The sequence below is a fragment of the Marmota marmota genome, unplaced genomic scaffold (assembly GCF_001458135.2).
Source record: "Marmota marmota marmota unplaced genomic scaffold, marMar, whole genome shotgun sequence".
NCBI classification, from domain to species: domain Eukaryota; kingdom Metazoa; phylum Chordata; class Mammalia; order Rodentia; family Sciuridae; genus Marmota; species Marmota marmota.
The window spans coordinates 50,013,421-50,029,349 of NW_025999842.1; the positions used below are offsets into that span (position 1 = coordinate 50,013,421).

The 15,929-nt window shown below is 36.6% G+C and overlaps 1 protein-coding gene across 11 annotated transcripts in view; it reads left to right on the forward strand.

Annotated features, from left to right (window-relative positions):
• The window catches only part of Eya4 (EYA transcriptional coactivator and phosphatase 4), a 266,666-nt gene that overhangs the window by 19,853 nt on the left and 230,884 nt on the right, over positions 1–15,929 (forward strand). For all 11 annotated transcript variants that reach the window (XM_048798491.1, XM_048798497.1, XM_048798484.1 and 8 more), the window contains one exon: positions 10,931–11,029. In XM_048798491.1, coding sequence (XP_048654448.1) covers positions 10,997–11,029 — 33 coding nt within the window. In that variant the 5' untranslated portion in view covers positions 10,931–10,996. The remainder of the gene's footprint in view (positions 1–10,930; positions 11,030–15,929) is intronic.

Sequence of the window (15,929 nt, forward strand, 5' to 3'; positions counted from 1 at the left end):
ATGTACTGATCATCTTATTTTTCAGAAATCCAAAGTTGATTTGTTTCCCTAATGTTATCACATAAACCATTTTTATTTGAGGTTTAGGGCTATAAAAATGTAGTGATAACCAGTTGTCTTTATTCCTTAATATTTTATGCTTTACTCCTTATTTTATCAATTTAAAACTTGTTAGCATCTCATTAATATTTATTTATTTATTTATTTATTTTTTATTGGTTGTTCAAAACATTACACAGCTCATGACATATCATCTTCCATACATTTGATTCAAGTGGGTTATGAACTCCCATTTTTTACCCCAAATACAAGTTGCAGAATCACATCGGTTACACATCCACATTTTTAGTAGGGGATAGGAAAGGTAGCAGAATACAACAGTCACTAATATGGTATTATGTAAAAATGTGGATGTGTAACCATCTCATTAATATTGATGGCTTATTCCTCTCATGCTTTTGTTTTCCCTTCTTTCACACATACCCAACTCCAATCCTGTTATGGACCATATCATTATCTCAGTATTAAAGAAACCAGTCACAACTTTGACATTATGTAGAATAACAAACTGAAAGTGGTAAATGCTAAAAACTTATTACTCACTTTGCAAGCTTCATCTGAGTTCAGAGGATTGGTAAGACTGGTCAATTTGACTGCTAATAAAATATCGATGATTGATGCAGCTCCTAGAAATTGCTAATTGGTATAAGGTTAACAAGTGAGCAGCGTTAAAATTCATTATATTTGTGCAAGAAATTACATAGGTTTTAATCTATGGACAGTAAAAAATATTAATATCTTTTCATTTAGTATATGAAGAACAAAATATAAGTGCAGAGATTATTTTCCATGCTCACTAGTAATCAAAGTGTGTGTGTGTGTGTGTGTGTGAGAGAGAGAGAGAGAGAGAGAGAGAGAGAGAGAGAGTTTTTAAATACTTTATTTCACTTAGTCCTAGTGAAAAATAAAGCAGATGTTGGTATTTTCCCTATCTTGTGGATGAAGAGAATGATATTTAGGGAAATCAATACGCTTTTCCCAGGTCCTGCAGTTACTCGGTGTTAAAGCAGGAATTCACGTGCAGAGTTGCTACGTGGAGTCTCCAAATTTATGTTCCTTCTGACAGAACTCTCTTTTATATTGCTAGGGTTTTAGGCGTTAAATACTAAACTTGGGAGAGCTATTCTTAAATTGTTTCAGAATGTGACACATTTTCCTCAGGAGGGGCATAAAATCATCAGATGTGTGTTAAATAATATATATAGTCACTTAGCCTTCATCAGAAAAGGCTCTTGGTTACATAGAAGAGAGATTTATGGCTAAGAAAAAAAACAAACTGCTTCTGAGAAAGGTTTGAATGTTTTCTCTTCTGCCAGGCTGGAAGATAATCAGTGGTGCCATTACAGTATATGCAAAATGCCCAGCAGTATAATTTCAGAGTACTGGTGAGACAGGAGGCAGTGTGAGAGAAGGGCAGGTGGTCTTCAGAACATGGCTGAGCATTCATGAAGTCAACAAAAATTGCTTAGGCTCTGTATTCTTTCAGATGTCTCTCTGGGACAATTCAGTTTTAACTACTTCTGTGTTTTCTAGGCTAAACACCATCAGCAATTAGCAAGAATGAACAAAACAGAAAACCTTGGCTGGACCTGCTTGTCAAAAGTTCAAATGATCATAATTTATAATTTCAGAAATATTTTTTCTACCAAGTGAACTTATAAAGATGACCTACATAATTAGCATGAAGTTGAGCTTGTTGAATTTTTTTTTAGCATGAGAAATATTAATCTGTTATTTAATATTATTGTTGTTACTTATTATTATTTTGTAGTGCTGGGGATCAAACCCAGGATCTTATACATGTAAGGCAAGTACTCTACCATTGATTTACACCCTAGCCCTAATCCCATTAGAATTACTATTTAAATATTTTGTGTGAAATGAACCATTTCACCAAATCCGTGTTCTACCTTTATAAATAGTTTAAAAACAGCTCAGCTGCTAGTTTGTAGCTTGGCTCGATGAAAGGAACTTGATGTCAGGTAAGGTGCTCATTACTATTCATCCAGATCTGTTTCTTGGACACCTGTGCTGTTTTCCTTTTTACGGGCAGGGAAGAGAGTCACGTGCATGGTCAAAGAATGATCATCTCTACCTCTCCTAACAGTCAGCCATAGAATTGGAGCTCAGTGTTTGTGCCTTTGGCTTCTCTCTCTGGCATGCTGCCTGAGCAGTTGGGGCCAGCTAGTGGCTGACCCAGCTTCACAGCCCCATTAATGTAACATGGAGGGCACTGTAGGTAACTAGGTGCAGAGAAGCTATAAAACAGTGCTCTTTTTGAACTGCTGCTCCCAGCCATATTCTCTCCAGAATGCAATGAGAACGTAAATCGATAGACTTCCTATACAATTGTGTTTTATATTAGGCAACATGCTTAATAAAGAAGAAAATCTGAGTCAAGATTTGGTGATAGCCATGTAATCCAGGAAGAATTGGGCAACCAGGCATCAGGAAGAGCAGAAAATAGACTTTAGGGCTGAGAGGATCCAAGTGCTTAGATTTTCCAGGGCTTTCTTGCCATCTCATTTTTGCTTCTCTTTCTGGGTGAGTTCCCTTCTGTCTCTCCCTCCTGACCAGCTTTTTCCACATGGTGAAATGAGCTCCCAAGTTTTACAGTGTAGAGGTTTTGCCATTGAAGTAGTAACTTTAAATTTTCCCAGGCCCATGTTCTAAAGATGAATCATCAGATACAAGTAATTTGTTATAACCGGAGAAACCCGGAAGAACCTACGTATTGGGTTAAACTGAATATAGATCCACATGATGTATATGTATGTAAGTGTGTGTGTGTGAGTGTGTGTGTGTGTGTGTGTAATGTGTATAATATACTCTAATGTGAGCAAAACTCAAGTTTTGATTTTACAAAATATGCTTCTGAAAATTGATTATAAGTTTGAAAATCCGAATGCATAGATGAACTATTCTGAATGTTTGAATGTAATGCAGGGGGACCTTACCGTGTCCCAAACAATTCCTCAGGTGCAAAGATTCGTCACAGTCCCACCTAGCTTAAGGGGACTGTATCAGAGGTCATGGGTAGGACTAACCAGGTACATACTTCCCCATCCCAGGATCTGAACATGGGCTGAAAAAAAAAAAAAAGGCAGTCGTGGTCTTTAAATTTTTTCCTAAGGATATAATAGGTGATTGGAGCTAGGGGTCAGGGGTGGACATAGTCAGAGTCTCAGTATCTCTCTCTCCTCTCTCTCTCTCTTGTTTTTCCTGCAGTAAGAGATAAGGATAGCTTCAACTGTGCTTGCACCCTTCCAGACACTCCTGATGTAGGTACAGCCTTTAGCTGCAGGTTAGTGTGATGGTGAGACAGAGAGAGAGAATGGCAAGGACAATGAACAGGGTCTATGGGGGACGGAAGAGGTCTTGCTCAGAATTTCCACTTTGGGACAGTGGCCTGGGGAACAAGTATACCAGACTCTCCCACCCCCGCCACCCCGTGACCCTTCAAGGGACATTTTGGCAGAGGTGCACTAAATACTACAACAGCTGCAAGTAGGACCAACTGAAGAATTTCTGGCTTATCCTGAGGGTGGAGTAAACTCTGAGTGTAAGAAAGTGTAGTTAGACCTACACTGCAGAACTGTCACTCTGACTGTATTGTGACAAGTGATTGCCAAGAAGCAGGCTTGGAGGGAAGGAAACTGTTAAAAAGCTGTTGCTGCCCCTGACCAGGCAACGAATGGCCCATGATGGCCTGGACTCTTCTAGTGGCAGGGTGGAGAGGGAAGCATGGAGGGCTTCAAGTGTGCCCTGAGATATATCGAGGAGACTTGGTGACTCCCAGGATGTGAAGAGTGAGTGGCAAGGAATCAATGACAAAGCTCAGGTGTCTGGCTTTAATGGTGGGGGAAGGCAGTGCCATTTGTGTGCACAATTCAGAGGTGCCAGTGTTCCCAGGTGCAGCTCTGTCCTCTTCCCACACCAGCTTGGGCATAGCAATGAGATCCTCTTCATATCCATGCTTCAGCCAGAGTAAGGGGTCATCTAGTTTTTATTATAAAGAGAGAGGATTAACTTCATATCACAGCATCACCTCCATCCTCTTATCATTCTCTAAGGCTGTGTCCATTGCTGTTTCTACCACCAGGACAAGCCTGCTGTGTCCCAATGTCTGAATATTGTCTTAAAATTCTATACATATGTGTATGTGGGTATCATATTATATATCTGAATTAGAAGAATGGTTGAATTTTTTACTCCAATTTTCCAAATTCAGCAGAGTTAAAAAAAAGGATATGATGCATGGTCTCTGTATTGAAAACCTAACTGCAGGAGTGGCTAAGGTTGCTCTCACTCCCCTTTAAAATTCACCTTTTCTGGGAGAATAGCCTTGAGATAGAGCCGGGAATTAGATTACTGCCTCATAAAACAGCATGAGGTTACTGTTATTCCTTAATTTTATACCTTTATTATAAGGTAATACTTTTCTTACTTGATTTGAAGAATGTTCTCATCCTCTTCTCATATATTTGTGAAAAAATGTTAAAGGATTTAGCCTAATAACCACTGCTAAATTATGATGTAAAATAACACTGGGCCTGCAATTAGCCTAGGTAGTTTTACTTGGTTCAATAATATAAAAATCACTAGGCTCATAATATTTTAGTACCTTAGCCGGTTTGGCAAAGAATGCAATTCATGTTACTGTTGAGAGTCAAACTAAGTAACAATTAACCTATATTTCAAGGAAATATAAAGCAAAATATTATGTTATAACATGAAACATTGATGCAAATAACTCCCCAACTGGACCATTAAATTGTGCTGGTGATTAACAAAAAAAAAAAAAAAAAAAAAAGGTGGGGGAGTGGGGCTAGTTTTTGTTTAATTCTCTTATGCCGTCTTTCCTGAATTCTTCATTTTAATTTTGCATGAGTTGACAACAATACCAAGAGGGATCCTTTTGAAAAATCATCACTTTTTTTTTCCTGATAATCAATTTCTGTAATTTAATTTCTGTATATCCTTTCTGGAAATATTAGATTTAAACGTTGATCACATCTTAAAAATAATTTCAGTGTGATAACTGTATGCATGTTGTGGGTAAACTGTGTCCCCTACGAGTCATGTTTAAGTCCTTACCTCTGTACTTGTGAAAGAGACCTTATAATCAAATTAAGATGAGATCATAATGAGTTAGGATGGTCCCTAGTCCAATGATTGGTATATTTAAAAGAGGAAAGAAATTTGGACACAGACACATACACACACACAGAAAGGCCTCGTGATGATTAGGCAGAGATTGGAGAGATATGTCTGTAAGCCAAGGAATGCCAAAGATGGCCAGCAATCCCCAGAAGCCGGAAAGGGATGAGGAAGGCTTCTTTGTCTTTATGGCCTACCAAAGGAGCAGAGATCTGCCAAACTCTTCATTTAGTATATCTCCTTTACAGAACCATGATGGAATAAATTTCAGTTTCTCAAAGTCACCCAGTGTGTGTACTTTGCTACAACAATCTTAGAAAGCGAATGCAGCATGCTATGTTTTAAAATACAATAGGTTTAAAAACTACTATCAATAATGATTCATTGAAAGTTCAGTTTAGGTCAGATGAGTAGGAAATTATCTGGTAAGTAATTTTTAATATTGAATTTTAGGAGAAGTTAAAATATTCCATTTAGTAAATAGTAACTTCTCCCAATGTTTTCCTTCTTATTGTCCTAATACAAAGCTAAAAGTCAAGTGGAGCCAATCATGTACCTCAAAATGTGAGAATAAAGCAGATTTTTCCTGAGATAGTCATTTATTTGAGGCACAATTTCTAGAACTTAAATTATCTGTGTATTCCACTTTTTTCATTTGCATCATCAGATATATTCTGTACCATTCCATCTGTCATTCATTGTGACGTTCAATCAATATTTATTATACACTTAAAATTTGTCAGGCACTGAGCTAGCACTATAGATAATTCTCATAAATAAGACTGACATTGTTTCTACTTAAAGAGATTATTCTGGCTTTGAAAGTTAATCTTAGAAGGAATCATAGAGGTCATTTGCAGAGTCTACTGAGAAAATTCATTTTCTTTATGTCAAAATTTTAACTGACCCTCAAAGCCACTTTAGCATCATTTGATTTTGTTTATTCAGTATCCTTGTATAATGGGGAGAAATAAGATTTTATTTATTGAACAGACAACATAAAACATCTGAGAGACTGGAGGAAGGATATGAGACGGGCAGCTGTTGTCAGGCAGGTCAGCCTAGTGGCCTGCACTCACTATGATGTGCATCACACACAAGGTGACCCTGAGCCAGCGTGGTGCTGGTCATTCAGCCTGGGTGTAGAGCATAGGACCAGGGACTGAGAGGTTTGCCAGGAAAGGAAGAGCAAGTCAGGGATGAGCAAGAATCAGGATTAGGTGAAACCCAAATGTGAGGAAGAGTGAGAGGAACAAGATGGAAATATGAGCTAAGAGGCCCAAAGTTGGGTCTTTTCTGTCAACATTTCTTAGCCCACTCCTCTACTGCTGCACTCTTCAATATGGTTAATAATCCACTTTACAACCTATGACTCTGTTTTATATGTGCTTTGAAATTGTACTTTTCTTCACAGTGTTGCTTTTCTGGTTTTGAATATTTTAAATAATGTCTTGCTGGGCTGGGGATGTGGCTCAAGTGGTAGCGTGCTCGCCTGGCATGCGTGCGGCCTGGGTTCGATCCTCAGCACCACATACAAACAAAGATGTTGTGTCTGCCGAAAACTAAAAAAATAAATAAATAAATTCTCTCTCTCTCTCTCTCTCTCTCTCTCTCTCTCTCTTTCTCTAAAAAAAAAAAAAAAAAAAAAAATAATGTCTTGCTGAGACTATGCACATTAAATATACATAAGTTAATCATTTTCTGACTTTTAACTCTAAAAGACATACACACACACACATACACACACACACAAACACGACACTTTTGACTTTTGACCTGTGTCTCTGTGTTTGTGTACATGTATAAAACATGTCACTATTCACATTTTAAATTCCCCTTGTGATTTTTAAAACATCTTGTATTATAATAAGAAAAGTTGCAGGTTTATTGCAGAAAATACTACAGGGCATTAAATAAAAGAAATTAAAGCCATGTCTACTTGGTGATAGTAAGGGATATGTAAATGGATATATGAGAACTGAACAAAACTTCTGATATATTGAACATTTAACAAACTGAATTAGTATATGTTGTTTTGCAGATTGGAATACCTCTTTTCCACTTAAATTCTATTTTCAGAAAAATTTGATGTCACTAAACATTTCTTAAAATGTGATTTTAATGATTTGTATCTATGCCTATGATGAACACCTTTTTAACCAAAATCTTTTTTTCTTGACTCTCATTTCATTTTTTAAAAAACAGAATTTAGAGGGCTCCAGATGTATCATTGCTGTTTTAAATTGCATTTCATTTATTTGTGAGTTTGACAAAATTTTCATAAGGCATGTCTGCCTGCCTCTCTTTTTGAATTGTAAGAGCTCTTTATATATTAAGGACATTAGACCACATGCTTGATTTAGTGCAGATATTTCTTCCAAGATTTTCAATGTACTTTTTAATCTTGTTTGACTGTGGGTTAGAGGATGAGGTTATCTTCTGTTGCTACTATTATAAAATTTATCTCTATCTGCAAATTAAGAAAGATTGCCCTTTTCTTTAAGAGTTTGTTTAAAGTCTTAAACTCTAATTTGTCTGGAAAAATCTTAATGTATGGAATAAAGATTAAAATTAAAAAATTACTTTACTGATTGTCTCACTATAGTTTATTGACTAAATCTCTTTCCCATACTTTTTTGTAAGTTCTTCTTTTTCTTAATAGTCTTACTTTCATTCTCTTTTTAAAATTGGTTATGTATATTATAATATTACATTCTTTGTAAGTGAGAAGGTTCATTTGGCAATTCAGACAAAAATTTTATTATAAAAGCTGTCATACTAAAATATACACTAAATTTTCTCAGTTTACATTATGTACTTTCAAAAGTGAATGATTAATACAAATCCTTATTTTTAATCTATTATTTGCATAATGACAGGCCTTGTTATGGTTTGGATGTAAAGTTTCCTCCAAAATCTTCTATGTGAGACAATGCAAGAAGGTTGAGAGGAGAAATGATTGGATTGTAGCCTTAACCTAATCAGTGAATTAATCCCTATTGGGATTAATTGTGTGGTGACTGGAGACAAGTAGGGAGTGGCTGGAGGAAGTGGCTCATTGGTGGCAGGGCTGTGGGGTATAAATTTTGTATCTGGAGAGTGGTATCTGTCTGTCTCTCTCTTTTTGCTTCTTGATCATCATGTGAGCTGCTTCCCCCTGCCACAATCTTCTGCCATGATTTTCAGCCTCACCTCTAGCCCCAAGGAATGGAGCTGGTGGTCTATGAATGGAGACCTCTTTAACTGTGAGCCCTTAAATAAACTCTTCCTTCTGTACAATTGTGCTGGTTGAATTTTTTAGTCACAGCAGTCAAAAAGCATATTAAAACACAAATTGGTACTGAGAAGTGGGGTTGTTACTGTGACTGTCCTGACCATGTGGTTTAAAATTTTTGGAGCTGTTTTGGAATTGGTGGAAGGAATTTTGAAAGTACTTAGCAGTACAAGTTGGAAATGCTTTAAGTTGTTGTATGCGGAGCTTAATGGCTAATTCTGTAACTCAGAAGACCAGGATGCCACTAGGACTCTGGACAGTGAAAACAGGGCTCAAGAGGGTTTAGAGGAGAAGGAGGACTCTTGGAATTTGGAGTACAGGCTGTTCATATTATGCTCTGGCTGAGAAGTTGTCTGCATTTTGCCCCTATCCTAAGACTGATTTGAAAAGTGATGGATTTCTTAATCTGGTGGAAGACATTTCTAGGCAGCATAGCATCCAGAAAGTGGCCTAAATATTGCTGGTGGCTTTTAGCCAAGTTTATTGTGATAATCAGGAGCAGAAAGCAGAGTAGAAAGATTTGAAAAACTTGGACTTAAAAGGTGGGAGTGAAACTGGAGTTAAGGAAATTGCAATTGCTAAAGACATTACCACCACTTAAGAAATGCTAAAGACTGCCCAGAGACAAAAAGAAAGAGGGCCTCAGGGCATCTCAGGAGGTTTCAAGAACCTAAGCTCAAGGGAGTAAAAGTGAAACTTCTCTGGAGAAGAGACCAGTGGGGAATCCTTATTGCACAAGGAGTCCTTGGAAGTTTTTTTCAAAGTTCTCAGCCACCCAGACATTTAGGGTCTGCTGCATCCAGGGTCCCTGGAGGTTTGGCTGTTGCTCAAGATGGGGGCAGACCTTGGTGTCAACCACGTGGTGCTGGTTCTGCAGGAATGCAGGAAGCTGGAGTTAAGGTGTCCTGGAGGCTTCCACCGAGATTTCAAAGGAAGGCCTTGAAAGCCAGGCAATGTGTGGCAGCGTCGGAATCCCTGTTGGGCACTCCCTGAGAAAGCAAGGTGTGGAGATTTGAGAGGGAAGCCAAAACTGCAGTAGAGACACCCAAGATTAAGAAATGCCAATAATGTGGGACATCCTCCTAGGAAAGCTGCAAGAATTGAGCAGAGACAAGTCAAGAGAGAGGCCAATTGGGCTACAACCAAGAAGGCCACAGGGTTGGAGCTACACAAGCCCTTTGGGGAGGGCATCATGCCATGTGCTCCAGATGTTGAACACAGTACTATAGGACTTGTTCAGTCTTACTTTGGTCTCATCCTTTTTTTTTTTTTCCTATGTCCCTATTTTTGTGAATGGAAATGTTTTCTCTGTACCTCTCTATATAGAATACTTGTAAATTGCTTTTAATTTTACAAGAGTTTACAAAGAGAGATTGCCTTGAGCTTCACAGAAGACTTTGAACTTGAACTTTGATCAATCTTGGAACTGTAGAAACTATGAGAACTCTTGTGAATGGACAAAGTGTATTTTGCAATTGTGAGATGGTTGTGAGCTTTTGGGGGTAGAATGGGTTGAATGTTATGTTTTGGATTTGAGATATCCCCTAAAAGCTCACATGTGAGAAAATGCAAAGTTTGGAAGAGAAATGATTGGGTTATAACTTTAACCTAATCGGTGAATTAATTCCTAATGGGATTAATTGTGTGATGACTGGAAGCAGGTGGGGTGTGGCTAGATGAAGTGGCTCATTGGTGGCAGGGCTGTGGGGTATATATTTTGTGTCTGGAGAGTGGAGTCTCTTTCTTTCTCTGCTTCTTGATAATCATGTGAGCTGCTTTCCTCTGCCATACTCTTCTGCCATAATGTTCAGCCTCACTTCTAGCCCCAAGGAATGGAGCTGGTGGTCTATGGATGGAGACCTCTGAAACTGTGAGCCCTTAAATAAGCTCTTCCTCCTCTACAATTGTGTTGGTTGGATCCTTTAGTCACAGCAGTGAAGAAACTTACTAAAATAGACGCTCTTGTCAAAATAGTGTACTAATTGCTTAGGGTAGACTGTGTCTTCAAAGTTGTCTTCAGATATTTTGTTTATCTAAAAGATTCCTGAGGGGGCTGGGGTTGTAGCTTAATGGTAGAGTGCTTGCCTTGCACTGGGTTCGATTCTCAGGACCACATGAAAATAAATAAATAAATAAGATAAAGATATTGTGTCCATCTACAACTAAAATAAATAAATAAATAAATAAATAAATAAATAAATAAATAAATGATTTCTGAGTAGCTATTCACATACTCCAATTTTATCATGATATTATTTAAAAGGTTTATATTCATATCATATATGGAGACAATAGTAATGAATTTTTCTTCTCAAAAATACTTCTGCAAATTACCAACTATCATGCTAAAGTTCAATATGTTTTGATAATTTTATAAATGAAAAAGAGATAACCTTTTCCTTTTTCCCTTTATGTTTTTTTTTTTTTTTATTTTAGATAGTCCATTTTTAATTCAAGGAAGCTGCTTCTACTGGGGAGTGGCAGGAGAAGTGAGAAAACCACATGGAAGACTCCCAGGATTTAAATGAACAATCAGTAAGTCTTAATTCAATCTCAATCACAAATAAAAATTTTAAAAAATTATTGTAAGACTATTCAAAATCATACTTAGAAGAAATATATTTTAAGCCATAAGGCTTTTGTTTGTTTGTTAAATCTATTTTTTGTTTATTTTGTAATTTCCTTGCGACGCCATAAACTTGTTTGGAGATGTACACTTTTTCTGCTTAATGATGCTGTCACATTTCAAAGTCTCCCTTGATTCTCCCCTTGGAAAGCCAGTACTTGAAAGGCTACAGTTGAAGTCATGCTGTGTATTTTCAATGGTCTAAATAATTGTATGCTTTTTTTCATTAGGTTTTATTCCTGATATACTGAATAGTTTTTATATTGTTGACTATCAGAAGTTCAATACTAGAAGGTATATTAGTAGCCTGCTTGTTGCTCATTTTATGAATGAAAACCATCATTTTCAAGGCCCTTCCTTATTTCACTAAGATTTATTGTAGGTTCAGGAATGCGCCAGTTTGGTGACAATCCTTTTAAGATTGATTTTCCAAAGGGAAAGATTTTGCATGGCCTTTCCTCCTGTCTCATTAGTAGTATCTTCAGGACACTAGCTCTTTAGTGTGTGTAACTAGAGATACTGGGAGAGTCACCATGGGGGACTGTCATCCCCAAGCTTTTCTGCATAGGGACTACTAGCAGTGTCTCAAAGAAGACGATGTGTGTTTATCAAGAGTGCTTCCTGCAGATTGATGATGAGCTCCATCAGGCAAAAGAGGATAGTATTGTGGTGTATAATAACATGGTTCTACAAAATGTATATGGAACATTTAATTTTAAAATAGAGAGCCAAGTATGTTTTGGTGCATCCCTGCTATTCTGAACTGGTTTAATATGTTTTTTAGCAGGTGTTGTATTTTAATTTTAATATAGACATGAGCATGGTCTAATTTCATTATATATTATATTGTTATTTATTTTGTATTGCATTGTTCTAGGAAAACTGTAGCAAACAATGCTATGGAACTACTACTGTGAAACGATGAAATCGGTCAAATGGTAGAGATGTTATTCTTGAACATTTCCTGTTTTAGGAAAGTAGACAGAAATGATTATTGGGAGGCAAGGGCTTCAAAGCAAGTTTTTTAAAAATTTTGGTTATTGAGTTAAATATTGATTGTATGGACTCTAATAAATGGATATTTGTCATTATGATTGCTGTCTGTCTCCCCCAAGTTTCTGGATATGTATGAGTCTTGCTAAAATCAGAGGTCTTCAAGTGTGACCACATACCTGAAGGTGTTTAGTGAATGATGGAACATCATAGTTGTGATGCTTTGTAAGAGTGGAACTGTCAATCTGTACTTTGCTCTAATACACTGGGGGTCACTTAAGAGGGTCTGCGTATGGACGTGTGTACATGCGTGCATATTGGGTGACCGTTTGTCCCTGTTTTCCAAAGACTTGGGGGTTTCTGGAGATATGGAACTTACAATACTAAAGTAAGATGGGTGATTCGGCTTGTTATTCTAGGCTGTGTACATACTAAGAAAGTTGTTTGGTTTTAAGCAATTGGGGTTAAAGAGAATATGGTTTTATGTTTGTTATGAGTGTGAGGTATTAACTGAGGTTCTTCATATCACCTTTCATAAAATAATTCCCAGAACTTGCAAATCATATATTTAAAATATCTTTAGGATCCTTCCAGTGATATTTTAGGGTTGCCATTTTTTAAAGTATGTTTTTAAAAAGTTCCCACTTATGTTAATGTGCAGCCATATTTGAAAATCAACTATCTAGGGTAATTTTCCTAGCCTTTCAGCTTGACCCTATTTCCTGAATTTGGATTTAGAACATATATACCAACATATTCATATATAAGCATGCAAAGTATGCTTAAAACTGCTAAATGACTTTCCCATGTTGGCATGGCTGGTAAGTGGCAGAGTTGGGACTTCACATTGGTCTTCTGACTCCAAGTCCAAAGCTCTCTCCATAACATCAACATGCCTGATCATTTTAGGGTATCTTATTGTGGCATTCATCACTATAGAAATATTTTAAAAAGACCTAAAAACTCCTTAACATTGAAATGATTGCTATTTGAATGAATTATTTAAATAACCTTAAATTTTGTGGATACAGTGATGTCTCCGAGCTTTTCAAAAAATAATAGTATTTATTGAGACAGAAAATAAATGGGAGAAGAATTAAAATAAAATTCTTTGTATGAAAAGGAATATAATTAGATCATAGTTATTTTAGTTTAAGCAGAATTTTTTTCTCTGGGCATATACACAGCAGTATATGGTACGTGAATACTCCATCTAGCATTTTATACACACCTTCTTCAATCCATACTATATCCTTGAAATGAAGTTCTAAAAGCCACCATTTGGTAGCTGAGAAGAAACTATGACTTAGACAGTGTCAAGGTCAAACAGCTGTTAAGTACTCAAGATTAGAATTGAACACATTTTTTACCTGGCCCTAAAGCCTGTAAAGATTTTGCAAGATACAACACAGTATGGTAGTTAAGAGTTTGAGCTTAAAATCAGACATTGCGTGATGAATGCTTTATAACTACTGGGAAATTACTTACACTCTTTCTCCTCTTTAGAGTGGGGAGGATAATAAATCGAAATTACTCATAGTGCATACACTAGAATCACTGGATAAATGCTAGCTAGCTGCTATTGCAAATACTTGAGAGCATCAGTGATCTTTAATGAGCACTCATTCATTTTTGCATAGCTAACCACTCTTGGACATCCTTGACTGCAAAGTTATCGGTCCACAAACTCAGCAGATCAAAACTGAACTCACCAGCTCCCTTCTCTCCCAGTTTTCATCCCTTTCTTCTCTACTGCAATATCGCCTATCTCCATGATCAGTATTGTTGTCAGCCATATTATGTTACATTGGAAAATGGGTAGCAATTCTCCATCCTCCATCTCAAAAGTTCATCCATTCTTAACTTTTAGTCTCTCCCAAAGCTGTTCTCTTTGCTCCAGCTCCCATATTTTGGATCTTTAGCTCTTGACCGTTAGCTCTTGACTGCCCTGTTCTGCTTTAATTTACTTCTAGAGTTGTCTTTCTAAAACACATATGTGATCACATCCCTACTCCTACTCATCTCGGGCCCATTTTGGCCTCAAGAGAGAGGGTCCTGTGTGTAGTCAAGCACACAGATGTAATGCTTCCTTATTTCCTCAGTCTTATTTCTGGCTTCTGTCAGTTTCCTGGGCCTCCTAGGTTCTCTGAGGCTTCCAAGCATTTGCAAGTGTTATACACCTTTTCCCAGACGGGCCTCTTTCCCACCAGGATAGCCTGTCATTCTTGAAGAGTCAGCTTAGGTTTCATTCCCTCGCAGTACCCCTCTCAGGTTGATTTCTTTCTCTCTACACCACCGGCAGACAGTCACCCACTCCTGGTGAGCCTGCCTGGGTGAGGGCCCTCTCCAGCATGCTGTCCTAACTCTTTGGCATCCTCCTCTACCCTAGCACTTACCCTCAGAACTGAAATCTTATCCGTTTGTTTGCTTGTCTCTCCACTAGATTATACACTACTTAAGAGTACTAGTGGGTCTTGCTCAGCTTGTATCCTTCCTTCTTAGCATAGTTCTTGCTGATGTTTAATAAATGTTTCCTTTGAAAACTTTTATATATTTTTGGTGAGGTATACTAATGAATGGCCCGACAAATTTTAAATACCAATATGTTATACTTACTCATGAATTCATATTGGAGTCACTTTCAAAACAGTGCCCGTGAGATCTAACATTAGTTTAACTGCACATAAAGAAAACAAAGTTTAATTCTTATTTTTTTAAAAAAATTTTGCATATGTCTTGCTCTTACTTTGTGATCTGGCATGCAGAATTTAGAGAGTTTTAGGCGATAAGCAATTGAAAATAATATTTAACTTTCTTAATTTCCCTAAAGTTTTTATTTGCTAAAATTTATTAGAGTTTCTTAGAAGTAGCTTAAGTTATAACCAATTATAGTTTAGTATAGTTTCAAATTTTACAATAGAAATGGCTATGAATCTAGGTTATGCATAGAATGTCTCTCTTGATACTGAGAAATGTGTATATATTCCCTGTGTTCAAATAAAGAATGAAGAATATGTATTATTTTTATAGTGTCTCTATAGTATTGAGATGTTTTAAAGTGCTCTTTTGGTGGCGCTGAATACTACCACAGATATTTTTTCTCATCTAATTTGTTCATATCAATGTGAGACAGATTCTGGCCTAAGTTTATGATCAAGTTAGAAGGTTTGAAAAGAAATATGGCTTGTTAATTTAAGTAATACATATTATAAAATAAAATATTAGTGAATACTAAGTAAAATGAAATCAAATGAATAAGTTATAGCTCACAGCAGAATTGCCCTCTCTGAATATTACAGTAAAGGCTTGAAAATTCCTGTGTATTTCACCATTCTTCTAAATCAGTTTATTTTTATTATTTGCCAAATGGTTCAATAAGTGAGTTCTAAATTCATATCCATTAGGTCTATATTACATATTATATATTTCCGGAGTGTTTCTGGAAATCCACATGTATTTGTATTTTCTTGCAGCAAACATGCTATTTTAATAATGCTATTAAGAATCTAGAGCTAGTTTAATAAATTAATCTCTTCTTTCTCTCTTGTTCTACCTTAGATATTGCATGACTGATTATTTTTCAATTTTTTTGTTCTTAGATGTTCTATAGAATTATTTTCAAAATAGCTTCTAGTACATTGGTAAAACTCATACTGGTCTCTGAGATTTTTTGGACATATTTCCTTCCTTCCTTCCTTCCTTCCTTCCTTCCTTCCTTCCTTCCTTCCTTCCTTCCTTCCTTCTTTCTTTCTTTCTTTCTTTCTTTCTTTCTTTCTTTCTTTCTTTCTTTCTTTCTTTCTTTCTTTCTTTCTTTCT